Below are 14,378 nucleotides of genomic sequence, written 5' to 3' on the forward strand. Positions count from 1 at the left end.
GGAGTTTTGGTTACATCTTTGAGTGTGTTCTGTATTATGCATCTATAGTATTTGCCTTCTGCTCTCTTACAGCTATACTGTACATCCATGTATTATTATAGCTATACTATCATTCCTGTATGTACACTGTATGTACACCATGGGAAAGCAGCCTCTCGGTGATGGCTCGTTATGGACCATAGCACAGACATACCGCTTCTGGACACTACACATGTTGTACACTCACATGCACGCTCTCATGCATGCAGGCACAGACACACACACACACACACACACATACAGTCCCCCCCTCCTGGTGTTTGTTTGGTTCTCTGGACCACTCCCCCCAACAACTAACCTAGAAGAGGTCAAGCACCCGTGTGTGTGTGTGTGTGTGTGTGTGTGTGTGTGTGTGTGTGTGTGTGTGTGTGTGTGTGTGTGTGTGTGTGTGTGTGTGTGTGTGTGTGTGTGTGTGTGTGTGTGTGTGTGTGTGACCCCTGACCCCTAAGCTGGTTCAATGTAACAATACACACACCCTGAGATGTACAGTCTACCACTACCCCTTGATGAGATTTAAAAACGCCACCTGACACTGACCAAACACACCAGCAAGTACAGACACAGCAGCACGGGGGTCAAAGGGCAACAGGAAACTGACTCTGCACTCACTGCCCAATTAGAGTACAGACAGGAGTCAGCTGACCTTCAGGGGAACGGCAGTGTCTAGGGAAGGTGAGACAACAGGCCAGGAGTGTAGATATTTTTAATCAAAAGAAGTACATATGACCTCACTAATCAAACTAAATGCCATTCTCTCCTCTAGAGAACCATGCTCTCAGTAAGGACCATAATACAACTTCATGATGATGTAAACCATTGAGAGCTCAGATAAATATGTGTAAATAGTCAAAAACTTCTCAATAGCTGCTTTGGTATTTGTACCCTTGCATTGAAGAACCATACTGTATGTGCATTTTTACCACACTACACTGTCAAATATTTTGTTTATACGACATCAAGAGATATCATCACACTTCTCTCTCTGCTTGTGTTTTATCTCATACTTCTTTTCCATACTTTTTTATAATGAGTCATGAAGTCAATCAAATGTTTTTCAAAATGCACATATATGGTTCTTCGTCTGCAGGATGAATTCATTTAAATTCATAGTAAATGTACAAATCTATTCAAGTAATTACCATAACTATTATTTTATCACCACTCTTCTCTGTTTCTGAATTAGTATTATATTTCCGTTACCCGTACTTTGCTTTTACATCAATGTTTATTCCTTGGTTTCCATGTTTCAATGTTTCATCTAGGTATAATGCTTTATTAGCATGTATGAGCCTTTATAATGTCTTATAGAACGCCTATATGTTTTTTCTCTCTATGCATAACATTTTCAACCGTCTCAAACTGGCTGTTTTTTAGTTGGGATCATTATGAGATTGTTAAAAGACATTATAAAGGGGCCATACATGCTCATGACAAGGTATTATAGCTACAGTGCCTGTAGAAAATGTACACCCCTTAAATGTACACCCCATTTTGTTGTGTCAGTGCCTTTCATGCATTTAAATAAGGATCCCCCCCCCATGTATCTACACACCATATTTTTTGTGTGTTTGAAAAAAAGTGTATATTAAACATGCAAAACTGAAATATCATAATTGGATTAGTCTCCACCCACTGAGGTAATACTTGGTGGAAGCACCTTTCGCAGCAATTACAGCTGTGAGTCTGTTGGGATAGGCCTCTACCAACTTTGCACACTTAGATTTGATAATATTTTACCATTCTTCTTTACAAAACTGTTCAGGCGCTGTCAAGTTCATGCCACAAATTATTGATTGGATTTAGGTCAGAGCTCTGACTGGGCCACTCAAGGACGTTTACCTTTTTTTCCTTAGCCACTCCACTGTAGCTTTGGCTGTGTGCTTTAGGTTATTGTCATGCTGAAAGATAAACTTCAATCCCAGTTTCAGCTTTCTTGCAGAGGGCAGCAGGTTTTCTTCAATTACTTTTCTTTTTGTTTTGTCAGATCACACAACTTTTTGCCACATGGATACAGAATGTACTTGCTCTGTCATCCAGTTTGGATGGATGTCCTGATCTAGGCAGGGTCTTGGTGGTGCCATACACCTTCCACTTCTGATGAATCATCTAGACCATGCTCCAAGGGATCTTCAAGGCCTTTGGAAATATTTTCATACCCATACCTAAATCTGTGCCTTTCCACAACTTTGTCACATAATTATTTTGAAAGCTCCTTGGTGCTCATGGTTGAGTGTTTGCTTTGCAATTCACTACCCAGAAGAGGGAAGAGAGAGTAGAGTATAGCAGAGTATTACTTTAGAAATCTAAACTTGGTCAATTGTTTTATCACAGCATGCATCATCAATGATTTACAACGACAGGACATGCAGCAATGACCAACACATGATAAACGAAACATATTATGACACATAAAGACACATGCACCCTACTGTCCCTCAAAGAATAGTCAGATTCCAGTGCTGTTTTCTATCCTACTCTGGGGAAAAACAGGCAACATTTTCCAATAGGAAGATCTCAGTTACACTCAATCAATCTGTGGAACATCTGGGCAGGATTAACCTGCTACTAAAGCTGCTCCTGTGTTGCATTAGAGTGCTGTGGAGTGGGTGTGTGTCATTGTACATGACCATATGTGTTTTTACTTGCAGCCTTTTTATGAACATGTCCTGCATTGATTCCAGGCTGCAGCCAATTGTAGCACTGGCTTTGTTAATGATTTTGTCATGCTTGTTAAAGTCTTCCTTAGCTAAACTGTTGAATTTATCCTGAAATCACGTTATTCACTACAATTTAACACAGGTGGAGAACAATTAACTTGGTGTGTGATTTTGAAGGTGATTGGTTACACCTGAGCTAATTTAGGATCGCTATTACAAGGGCGGTGGACACTTATCCAAACAAGGTATTTCAGTTTCTTCATTCTTTTTTAAAACTGGGAAGTTGTTTAGATCAATGGGGGGGAAAGCGATATTAATTACAGGCTATAAGGCAACAAAAGGTGAAAGGGAATGTAGAGTTTCTATAGGCACTATAATAATGGATTCTAATATATGTTATAACCGCTAACGGGGAACCAAAAATACACTTTGACCCCCAGGTGTAGCTGCAAAATTTGCATATACATCTAGTAATAACAGTGTTTTATACTATAGTAAAATGGATCTCACTTTCTCTCCCTCGTACACACACACACACACACACACACACACACACACACACACACACACACACACACACACACACACACACACACACACACACACACACACACACACACACACACACACACACACACACACACACACACACACACACACACACACAGTCATTCTATGCTCTCTCACTCTGTCTCTTTCCCCCACCCCTCTGTAGGACCAGGCCACAGGTTGGGGGATGTGTCGGGGCCGGTGGTGTCCTCAGCCCCCAATCTGCTGGAGGGGTATGGGGGTCTGGATGGAGAAGAGGGGGCTGGCACAGGGGTCGACAGCGCCATTTTCCAGGTCCCACGCATGTGAGTAAATAGCCTGTTTGTGGGGTGTGTGTGTCTGTTCCCCAGTCTGCCCTGTACGGAGATTGTGCGCGCCTGGTATCCAAACATATATGGCTTGAGATGCGGACACTGGTTGAATGTGTGTAGCAAGCTACCTAGTTTAAATATCAATAGTAGTGACACAGCAGCTGCAGTATAACATTTGATTTACATCATCATCAATATGATTGGTTGGATAATAGCCTGTGCGTAGCAGAGAGGCAGAAAGACATAGAGAGGAGCGGCTGCATCTACGACCCTCCAATCCAACTCCCTTCTGTAGTCGGGAGTTGCACATGTTTTTCAGGGCACCAGCAACGCAGGTAGTTTAGACTGTAGTTAACCACTGTATACTGAAATATCCACACAAGCCCCGAGCCAGCCAGCCACATACTGTATCATTAGAAGAGGGTCTTTTCTCATTTTGAGCACCTGCCCCCTGAAAGGTCTGTGGCACGGCCCTGGTGTAGATGATCTATCACATACCACTTTGTCGTCTGTGTTTCTAAGTGAAATATGTGTTTACCAACAGAGGGAAGACCATCCCCAACGGCATTGACAAGTCTAGAGGACTGCCACTCTCGCTATCAGACAATGAGGGTAAGACTGTGTGTGTTTGTGTGTGTGTGTACTTGTTTTCCTACCTTATCAGGACCCCAATGTCACAACAATTCACCCAAATGTCCTGACAAAGAATTAAAAACAATAACCTTTTTTCTCAATTTGTTCAAATGCTATTTTAAGCTTAAGGTTTAGGGTTTTGCTGTTAAGGTTAAGTTTAGTGTTAGGATTTTTGGGGTTAAGGTTAGGGTTAGGTTAAGGGTAGAGTTAGGTTTAGGGGTTAGGGAAAATAGGATTTTTAATAGTAAAAATAGGTTACTACCACAAAAATAAAGTTGTGTATGTGTGTGACTCCTTATAAGCTTTGTCTTCATATGTATGCCATCTACTGGCCTGAACACGACATAACACCAACAGGCATAATAGGCCTACCTCTAAATGCAAACCTGGTCCCCTGGACAGAAAGTAACTATATATCTCTCTGTGTGTCATAACTATATCTAGGATTCAGATAGCTCAGCTGTCATGGTTGCTCCTCTCTCCAGTAGAAACTGGAGAGAGGAGAGTCCTGCCATGGGTCTATTTTGGTGCAGGCAGTGTGTCAGTGTTGAATAATTTACAGCAACAGAGAGGAAGGGTGTGTGTATCTCACCATTACTATGTCTGTCTGTCTTTCTCTCTCAATTCAATTCAATTTTAGGGGCTTTATTTGCATGGGAAACATATGTTTACAATGCCAAAGAAACTGAAAAAGATAATAAACAAAAGTGAAATAAACAATAAAAAATGAACAGTAAACATTACACTTACAAAAGTATATACAGTGTTGTAATGATGTGCAAATAGTTAAAGTACAAATGGGACAATATATAAATATAGGTTGTATTTACAATGGTGTTTGTTCTTCATTGGTTGCCCTTTTCTTCTGGCAGCAGGTCACAAATCTTGCTGCTGTGTAGCACACTGTGCTATTTCACCCAATAGATATGGGAGTTTATCAAAATTTGAATATTTTTTAAAATTCGTTGTGGGTCTGTGTAATCTGAGTGAAATATGTGTCTCTAATATGGTCTATTACGTATAATAATACACTTGGCAGGAGGTTAGAAAGTGCAGCTCAGTTTCCACCTCATTTTGTGTCTTTCTTGAGAGCCAGGTCTGCTTTCGGCGGCCTTTCTCAATAGCAAGGCTATGCTCACTGAGTCTTTACATAGTCAAACATTTCCTTTTCTGGGGCAGTCACAGTGCTTTTCTGCCACTGTGTACTCTCTGTTTAGTGCCAAATAGCATTCTAGTTTGCTCAGTTTTTTTGGTAAATTCTTTCCAACGAGTCAAGTAATTATCTTTTTGTTTTCTCATGATTTGGTTGGGTCTAAATGTGTTGCTGTCCTGGGGCTCTGTGGTGTCTGTTTGTAAACAGAGTCCCAGGACCAGCTAGCTTAGGGGGCTCTTCTCAAGGTTCATCTCTCTGTAGGTGATGGCTTTGTTATTGAAGGGTTGGGAATTGCTTCCTTTTAGGTGATTGTAGAATTTAACAGCTCTTTTCTAGATTTTGGTAATTAGTGGGTATCAGCCTAATTCTGCTCTGCATGCATTATTTGGTGTTTTACGTTGTACACTGAGGATATTTTTGCAGAATTCTGCATGCATAGTCTTAACTTGGTGTTTGTCCCATTTTGTGAATATTTGGTTGGTGAGCAGACACCAGACCTCATAACCATAAATGGCAATGGGTTCTATAACCAATTCAAGTATCTCTCTCTCTCTCTCTCTCTGCCTCGCCTCCCCCTCCTGCCCTTCTCTCCTCTCCTCCCCTCCTCCTACCTCTCCCCCTTCTCCCCCAGGGGGTGGGGGTAAGACCCAGATGATGGGGGAGATCAAGGTGGCTTTGAAGAAGGAGGTGAAACAAGAGGGAGACCAGCTGGTCCTGGAGGTTCTACAGTGTAGAAACATCACTTACAAGTTCAAGAGCCCAGACCACCTACCAGGTGTGTGTGTGTGTGTGTGTGTGTGTGTGTGTGTGTGTGTGTGTGTGTGTGTGTGTGTGTGTGTGTGTGTGTGTGTGTGTGTGTGTGTGTGTGTGTGTGTGTGTGTGTGTGTGTGTGTGTGTGTGTGTGTGTGTGTGTGTGTGTGTGTGGCCAGGAATATTAAACAAACAAACATTTTACCGATAGGGGCCATTTTTGTTAGTCACCACGAGGTCAAATGCTATTTTTAGGGGGTTTAGGGTTAAGGTTAGAATTCGTCTCAGGGTTAGAATTACGTTAAAGGTTGAGGTTAGGGTTAGGGTTAGTACGGGCTAGGGTTAGGGGTTAGGGAAAATAGGATTTTGAATGGGACTGAATTGTGTGTCCCCACAAGGTTAGCTGTACAAGACTGTGCACCTGTGCTTGTCTGTCTGTCTGCCTCACTGACTGTCTGACTGTGTGTCTCTCTGTAGATCTCTATGTGAAGCTGTACGTTGTTAATGTGGCGACTCAGAAGAGGATCATCAAGAAGAAGACAAGAGTGTGTCGACACGACAGAGAACCCTCCTTCAACGAGACCTTTAGGTTTAGCCTCAACCCCACCGGACACTCCCTGCAGGTAACAAACATATGTCTAATATACCCTTTTACTCTGGTTTCCTGCTTCATTCAGACTGTTAATTGTTCTAATAGGCTCGTGTGTGTGTGTCTGTGTGTGTTTAATACTTGTAATTCTTGTACTTTTCACACACACACACATTAAATTGTTGTTTTACTATCCCTGAGGAGACCAAACAATTGATTCCCATTCAAAATCTTAACCCTAACCTTATCCCTAAACCCCTTACCCTAAACCTAACTTTTAAACTCTAACCCTAATTGTAACCCTAATCCTAATTGTAACCCTAAACCAAACCCCTAAACCTTTTTTCTTGTGGGGACTGGCGAAATGTCCCCATTTGTCTGAGTGTTCCTTGTTTTGCTATCCTTGGAAGGACTTCTGGTCCCCACAAGGATAGTAAAACCAAACACATGCTCGCACACACAGAAACAAACAAACAAACAAACAAACATAAACACACACCACACACACTGGATACCCACTACAAGTATGTGTATGTTCTCTCCTGTCCCCAGTTGTTCCTGGTGTCTAACGGAGGTAAGTTTATGAAGAAGACCCTGATAGGAGAGGCCTACATCTGGCTGGACAAGGTGGACATGAGGAAGAGGGTGGTCAGCTGGCACAAGCTGCTGGTCAATTCCACACACAACCAGTCCTGAGAGTTCAACTTAAGGTCACAGAGAGGTCAACCAGAGGTCAGTGAAGGTCAATGAATAGTATTGGTCAGTGCTTGCTCGTAGAGGACGAAAAAGAGGAAAAGGGATATGAGTTGCGTTACAGAGTACCCTGCATCTCCTTTGTGTTATTTTATATGGAAAGAAGAGAGCGAGGAAGGAAGGAAGGAAGGAAGGAAGGAAGGAAGGAAGGAAGGAAGGAAGGAAGGAAGGAAGGAAGGAAGGAAGGAAGGAAGGAAGGAAGGAAGGAAGGAAGATGGCCTATCCCCTCACACTGCCATAAATGGACTGTACCCTGATTCTTTATTGGATAGTAACAGCCAGAGACTCAACCCTGATTTCTGAATGGACCAAATATTCAGAGACTGTACCCGGATTGGATAGAGACTGCCAGCACACACACACACACACACACACACGCACGCACGCACGCACACATACACATACACACACACACACACACACACACACACACACACACACACACACACACACACACGCACGCACACACACACACACACACACACACACACACACACACACACACACACACACACAGAGGAATGAAGAAGTCCCCTTATCTGCTGTAAGAGGATACACACATCTCACAATCTCCCAGCTCTCTGCTGGACATGTCGGATGCAAAACCTGACGTCAATCAGGACTGTGCAGCAATACCACAGAGTAATTCCCATGCCAGAACTACTCCTTTCTGTTTTGTCTGGATCTGATGCTGCTGTCTATGGTTTATCATAGCCTCCACGTTAAGATCTTTGTGATCTGTGAATCTGTCAGTCAGTCAGTCAGTGGGGTGCAAATTAATGTATTTGTTTTTTGTCCTGGGCTGCTTGACAAAGTATGGAATGTTTGTTGTATGATACTATTCGTGTAATGTAAAAAAAAAAAAAAGGTTTATGTACATTGAAAATCTATGGTTGATATTGCAGTAACTGAAGCTGACATTATCTGAACACTTCAGTCCAGTAGGTGGCGGTAATCCCCATTACAGTTAGTTGTCAACCGCCATAAAACTAAAGTGTTAATGTACATTCAGATGTAGATAGATATATGTCTGAATATGAATCATATCAAAGACACAGTGTACAGAGAAATGTTATTTATGAACATAGAGTTTATAACAATAAAACATACAGATATTGCAGATGATGCGAGGGGTCTCCTCATGTGCAGTTTATTCTAAAGACTAAATGTATTCTGTACAGAAGAAGGTATGTATGGAAGGAGCACAGACAATCCAATCACTTTAGCTCTGATGTTATGCAGTTATACTGGGTGTTAGTCATTGGAAAAAATAGGAAAATGCAGTTCAACTGGGGAATGTGGAACTCATTTTACAACTGAGACATTAGAGAGGAGAACTACTACATGGATATCCCTCCTCTTACAGGTGGTGAGAAGAGAACAGATAGAAAGGGGATGTCAGGTCCCTTCCTCTTCAAACTATCCCCTATTATGTCCTGAATGTTACTCACTGAGGAAGATCATATGATTTTACTGGACCCATCTGACTTGATATTTTTGTGTTGTCTTTCACACACGTGACTGGAGGCTTAAACAATAGCTTTGGTTTGAGAGAGAAACCTGGATTGCTGGCCACTTTGCCCGACCTGCAATCGGACAGAGGGATGTGTAGCGTCTCTCTGGTGAAGTGCTCTGCTCACCTGTCTGGGCCGCTCACCTGTTCTATGTCAAAGCAACAGGTAAACACACCTGTCCTCTCGGTGTGTGCCATCACAGTCTGGTTCTCTATGCTGTGTGTGTGTGTGTTAATGTCATCACATCACACAATGTGTGGTTTGTTTAATAACAGAACATCCAACCTCATGCTGTACACAGTACACTGTAAATTGTACACTGTGCAGTCGGTGTCCGTGTAAGTGGAGGTAATGCAACAACACAGTGAACCAGCCTGTGGCACTGCCTCTGCTCAATGCTCTAAGTCATTACCTATGGCCCAGTCATCACATATGGCCGGGACATGCTGATACACACTTATATACAGTATAGGTCAATGTTACTGTCAGTCATCACTATAGTAGCCTGGTTTTCATCTCGGTTCAGCTATTACATTCCATTCCTTGTACTCTGTGTCTTTGGTAAATGACAGTAGTGGCAGGGAGTGGAATATTAGCTAAAAAGATTGGTACCCAGACTATGAATATGGTGCATCATAGTAAACAACATCACCAGGTGACCCAAGAGACCTACTACCCTCAACCCGACTGCTAGTGACTAGGCATATCACTGAGGAACTAGGGGTGACAGATGCAATTTCCTAATACATAAAGTCCATATCAGAGGCTCGAAATGCAGACACTGAGTCAAGATGTCAGAATGTTCATAAAACAAAAAATAAACATGATTTTAAAGAAAGGTAAAAAGGTTTTACAAAAATTATATTGTTGTGCCAACCTTATTTTGTAAGCAAACCCATTGGTTCTGTTGAAGTAATTCTATGCAACATAGACTTTGTGTTTGAATGCATTTTCTTAACAAGTAATATCAGTGAACATTGCGTCTGAAAATATGTATCTTATGAAGAGAATTTTGATTTATATATTATTAAAGAAAAATATAAAAAAATATAGATACATTTTTTTACTACCTGTATACAATCATATACATCAAGCTTGTGCACTTTAGTATTACATTGTTGACTGATTTCCTTGTTCCGTGTAAAGTGTCATAACATGCAAGTTGAAGTGGCTGTTCCAATTAGTGTCTTTATGTTGAGATGATTTTGAGTTTGTGATGTATGAAGGAGTTCATACAAAACTGTTTTTGATTTACATGGCAAAAGAAAAACTCAAACTAAATCTACAATCACAGACAATTTAAGGTACATATTGCTTCATATCTGAGGAGACACCATCAAACCGTATGGTTGATATAACCACCAACACATGTATGTATAAATCCATGATGATCAGTCCGAGAAGAATTATGAGGTCATTTTCAAAGCCCAACTCCAGGTTTGTCCCCCATTCATGTTCTCCTCAGATTACACTCAGCTAGATTGTCAATATCCATTGTCGCTCAGTCCGTTCCTAGTAACCATGAAACCAATCAAACGTGTGTATCTGTGAGGGGTGTGAATGTGGCGTACTCATCTGATCTATGTAAATATAAAGTGTTTTTATTTTCTACAGAGATTGATTGTTCGTATTGTCTGAGGTTTGAGCATGTGAGTGTAAAACAAAAATACAAAAAACTTAAAACCTGTCTGTCTGTCTGTCTGTCTCTAGTGGTGTGTGTGAGAAGGTGATTATGTGATCTGACCGTGCGTTGTCAACCCATGGGTGTCTGACTGTAAAACTATGTCAAAGATGCCCAGCCAACCAGAGGGGACAAATCTACTCCATTTCAGTTGTCTGAGACTTCCTGTTATCACACTGGATGTTGCATGTCTGTCAATATTTTGCTTCCAGATATGTTCAAAAAGAGGGAGATAATATGTATAGATTTATCGGAAGTTGTATGCCGACTGTATAAAGATTATGCTTGTAAAATGGTCTTGTTTTTCACTCAGTGTAAAAATGGGGAATCTATCGTTCTGGTTTTGTGGTTGTACACAGGATGTGTTAAGATATTATTATGCAAATTGTGCTGTAAAAAACGGCTGTTTCCCTAAAATCTAAAGAATAAATATAAAAAGAGATTTATTCCACAACCTAAAAGGAGTTTTGGTTACATCTTTGAGTGTGTTCTGTATTATGCATCTATAGTATTTGCCTTCTGCTCTCTTACAGCTATACTGTACATCCATGTATTATTATAGCTATACTATCATTCCTGTATGTACACTGTATGTACACCATGGGAAAGCAGCCTCTCGGTGATGGCTCGTTATGGACCATAGCACAGACATACCGCTTCTGGACACTACACATGTTGTACACTCACATGCACGCTCTCATGCATGCAGGCACAGACACACACACACACACACACACATACAGTCCCCCCCTCCTGGTGTTTGTTTGGTTCTCTGGACCACTCCCCCCAACAACTAACCTAGAAGAGGTCAAGCACCCGTGTGTGTGTGTGTGTGTGTGTGTGTGTGTGTGTGTGTGTGTGTGTGTGTGTGTGTGTGTGTGTGTGTGTGTGTGTGTGTGTGTGTGTGTGTGTGTGTGTGTGTGTGTGTGTGTGTGTGTGTGTGTGACCCCTGACCCCTAAGCTGGTTCAATGTAACAATACACACACCCTGAGATGTACAGTCTACCACTACCCCTTGATGAGATTTAAAAACGCCACCTGACACTGACCAAACACACCAGCAAGTACAGACACAGCAGCACGGGGGTCAAAGGGCAACAGGAAACTGACTCTGCACTCACTGCCCAATTAGAGTACAGACAGGAGTCAGCTGACCTTCAGGGGAACGGCAGTGTCTAGGGAAGGTGAGACAACAGGCCAGGAGTGTAGATATTTTTAATCAAAAGAAGTACATATGACCTCACTAATCAAACTAAATGCCATTCTCTCCTCTAGAGAACCATGCTCTCAGTAAGGACCATAATACAACTTCATGATGATGTAAACCATTGAGAGCTCAGATAAATATGTGTAAATAGTCAAAAACTTCTCAATAGCTGCTTTGGTATTTGTACCCTTGCATTGAAGAACCATACTGTATGTGCATTTTTACCACACTACACTGTCAAATATTTTGTTTATACGACATCAAGAGATATCATCACACTTCTCTCTCTGCTTGTGTTTTATCTCATACTTCTTTTCCATACTTTTTTATAATGAGTCATGAAGTCAATCAAATGTTTTTCAAAATGCACATATATGGTTCTTCGTCTGCAGGATGAATTCATTTAAATTCATAGTAAATGTACAAATCTATTCAAGTAATTACCATAACTATTATTTTATCACCACTCTTCTCTGTTTCTGAATTAGTATTATATTTCCGTTACCCGTACTTTGCTTTTACATCAATGTTTATTCCTTGGTTTCCATGTTTCAATGTTTCATCTAGGTATAATGCTTTATTAGCATGTATGAGCCTTTATAATGTCTTATAGAACGCCTATATGTTTTTTCTCTCTATGCATAACATTTTCAACCGTCTCAAACTGGCTGTTTTTTAGTTGGGATCATTATGAGATTGTTAAAAGACATTATAAAGGGGCCATACATGCTCATGACAAGGTATTATAGCTACAGTGCCTGTAGAAAATGTACACCCCTTAAATGTACACCCCATTTTGTTGTGTCAGTGCCTTTCATGCATTTAAATAAGGATCCCCCCCATGTATCTACACACCATATTTTTTGTGTGTTTGAAAAAAAGTGTATATTAAACATGCAAAACTGAAATATCATAATTGGATTAGTCTCCACCCACTGAGGTAATACTTGGTGGAAGCACCTTTCGCAGCAATTACAGCTGTGAGTCTGTTGGGATAGGCCTCTACCAACTTTGCACACTTAGATTTGATAATATTTTACCATTCTTCTTTACAAAACTGTTCAGGCGCTGTCAAGTTCATGCCACAAATTATTGATTGGATTTAGGTCAGAGCTCTGACTGGGCCACTCAAGGACGTTTACCTTTTTTTCCTTAGCCACTCCACTGTAGCTTTGGCTGTGTGCTTTAGGTTATTGTCATGCTGAAAGATAAACTTCAATCCCAGTTTCAGCTTTCTTGCAGAGGGCAGCAGGTTTTCTTCAATTACTTTTCTTTTTGTTTTGTCAGATCACACAACTTTTTGCCACATGGATACAGAATGTACTTGCTCTGTCATCCAGTTTGGATGGATGTCCTGATCTAGGCAGGGTCTTGGTGGTGCCATACACCTTCCACTTCTGATGAATCATCTAGACCATGCTCCAAGGGATCTTCAAGGCCTTTGGAAATATTTTCATACCCATACCTAAATCTGTGCCTTTCCACAACTTTGTCACATAATTATTTTGAAAGCTCCTTGGTGCTCATGGTTGAGTGTTTGCTTTGCAATTCACTACCCAGAAGAGGGAAGAGAGAGTAGAGTATAGCAGAGTATTACTTTAGAAATCTAAACTTGGTCAATTGTTTTATCACAGCATGCATCATCAATGATTTACAACGACAGGACATGCAGCAATGACCAACACATGATAAACGAAACATATTATGACACATAAAGACACATGCACCCTACTGTCCCTCAAAGAATAGTCAGATTCCAGTGCTGTTTTCTATCCTACTCTGGGGAAAAACAGGCAACATTTTCCAATAGGAAGATCTCAGTTACACTCAATCAATCTGTGGAACATCTGGGCAGGATTAACCTGCTACTAAAGCTGCTCCTGTGTTGCATTAGAGTGCTGTGGAGTGGGTGTGTGTCATTGTACATGACCATATGTGTTTTTACTTGCAGCCTTTTTATGAACATGTCCTGCATTGATTCCAGGCTGCAGCCAATTGTAGCACTGGCTTTGTTAATGATTTTGTCATGCTTGTTAAAGTCTTCCTTAGCTAAACTGTTGAATTTATCCTGAAATCACGTTATTCACTACAATTTAACACAGGTGGAGAACAATTAACTTGGTGTGTGATTTTGAAGGTGATTGGTTACACCTGAGCTAATTTAGGATCGCTATTACAAGGGCGGTGGACACTTATCCAAACAAGGTATTTCAGTTTCTTCATTCTTTTTTAAAACTGGGAAGTTGTTTAGATCAATGGGGGGGAAAGCGATATTAATTACAGGCTATAAGGCAACAAAAGGTGAAAGGGAATGTAGAGTTTCTATAGGCACTATAATAATGGATTCTAATATATGTTATAACCGCTAACGGGGAACCAAAAATACACTTTGACCCCCAGGTGTAGCTGCAAAATTTGCATATACATCTAGTAATAACAGTGTTTTATACTATAGTAAAATGGATCTCACTTTCTCTCCCTCGTACACACACACACACACACACACACACACACACACACACACACACACACACACACACAC

General features: G+C 41.0%; 1 protein-coding gene across 1 annotated transcript; it reads left to right on the forward strand.

Annotated features, from left to right (window-relative positions):
- Positions 1–3,311: 3,311 nt before the first annotated feature.
- LOC139539970 (protein piccolo-like) lies at positions 3,312–11,090 on the forward strand. The gene is made up of 5 exons (XM_071343427.1): positions 3,312–3,550; positions 4,101–4,168; positions 5,974–6,117; positions 6,570–6,715; positions 7,234–11,090. The coding sequence occupies exons 1-5, from the start codon at positions 3,372–3,374 to the stop codon at positions 7,375–7,377; spliced, it is 681 nt and encodes a 226-aa protein (XP_071199528.1). The 5' UTR covers positions 3,312–3,371; the 3' UTR covers positions 7,378–11,090.
- Positions 11,091–14,378: the final 3,288 nt, after the last annotated feature.

Source organism: Salvelinus alpinus, chromosome 15 (assembly GCF_045679555.1).
Source record: "Salvelinus alpinus chromosome 15, SLU_Salpinus.1, whole genome shotgun sequence".
In the NCBI taxonomy this organism is placed as follows: Eukaryota; Metazoa; Chordata; class Actinopteri; order Salmoniformes; family Salmonidae; genus Salvelinus; species Salvelinus alpinus.

What these genes read in the sequence shown, in the direction of transcription:
- LOC139539970 (XM_071343427.1), top strand. Translation starts at nt 3,372, where the DNA reads ATGCTCTCTCACTCTGTCTCTTTCCCCCACCCCTCTGTAGGACCAGGC. An exon ending in GAGCCCAGACCACCTACCAG is followed by an intron (nt 6,118 to 6,569) that starts GTGTGTGTGTGT and finishes GTCTCTCTGTAG; the next exon opens with ATCTCTATGTGAAGCTGTAC. An exon ending in CCACCGGACACTCCCTGCAG is followed by an intron (nt 6,716 to 7,233) that starts GTAACAAACATA and finishes TCCTGTCCCCAG; the next exon opens with TTGTTCCTGGTGTCTAACGG.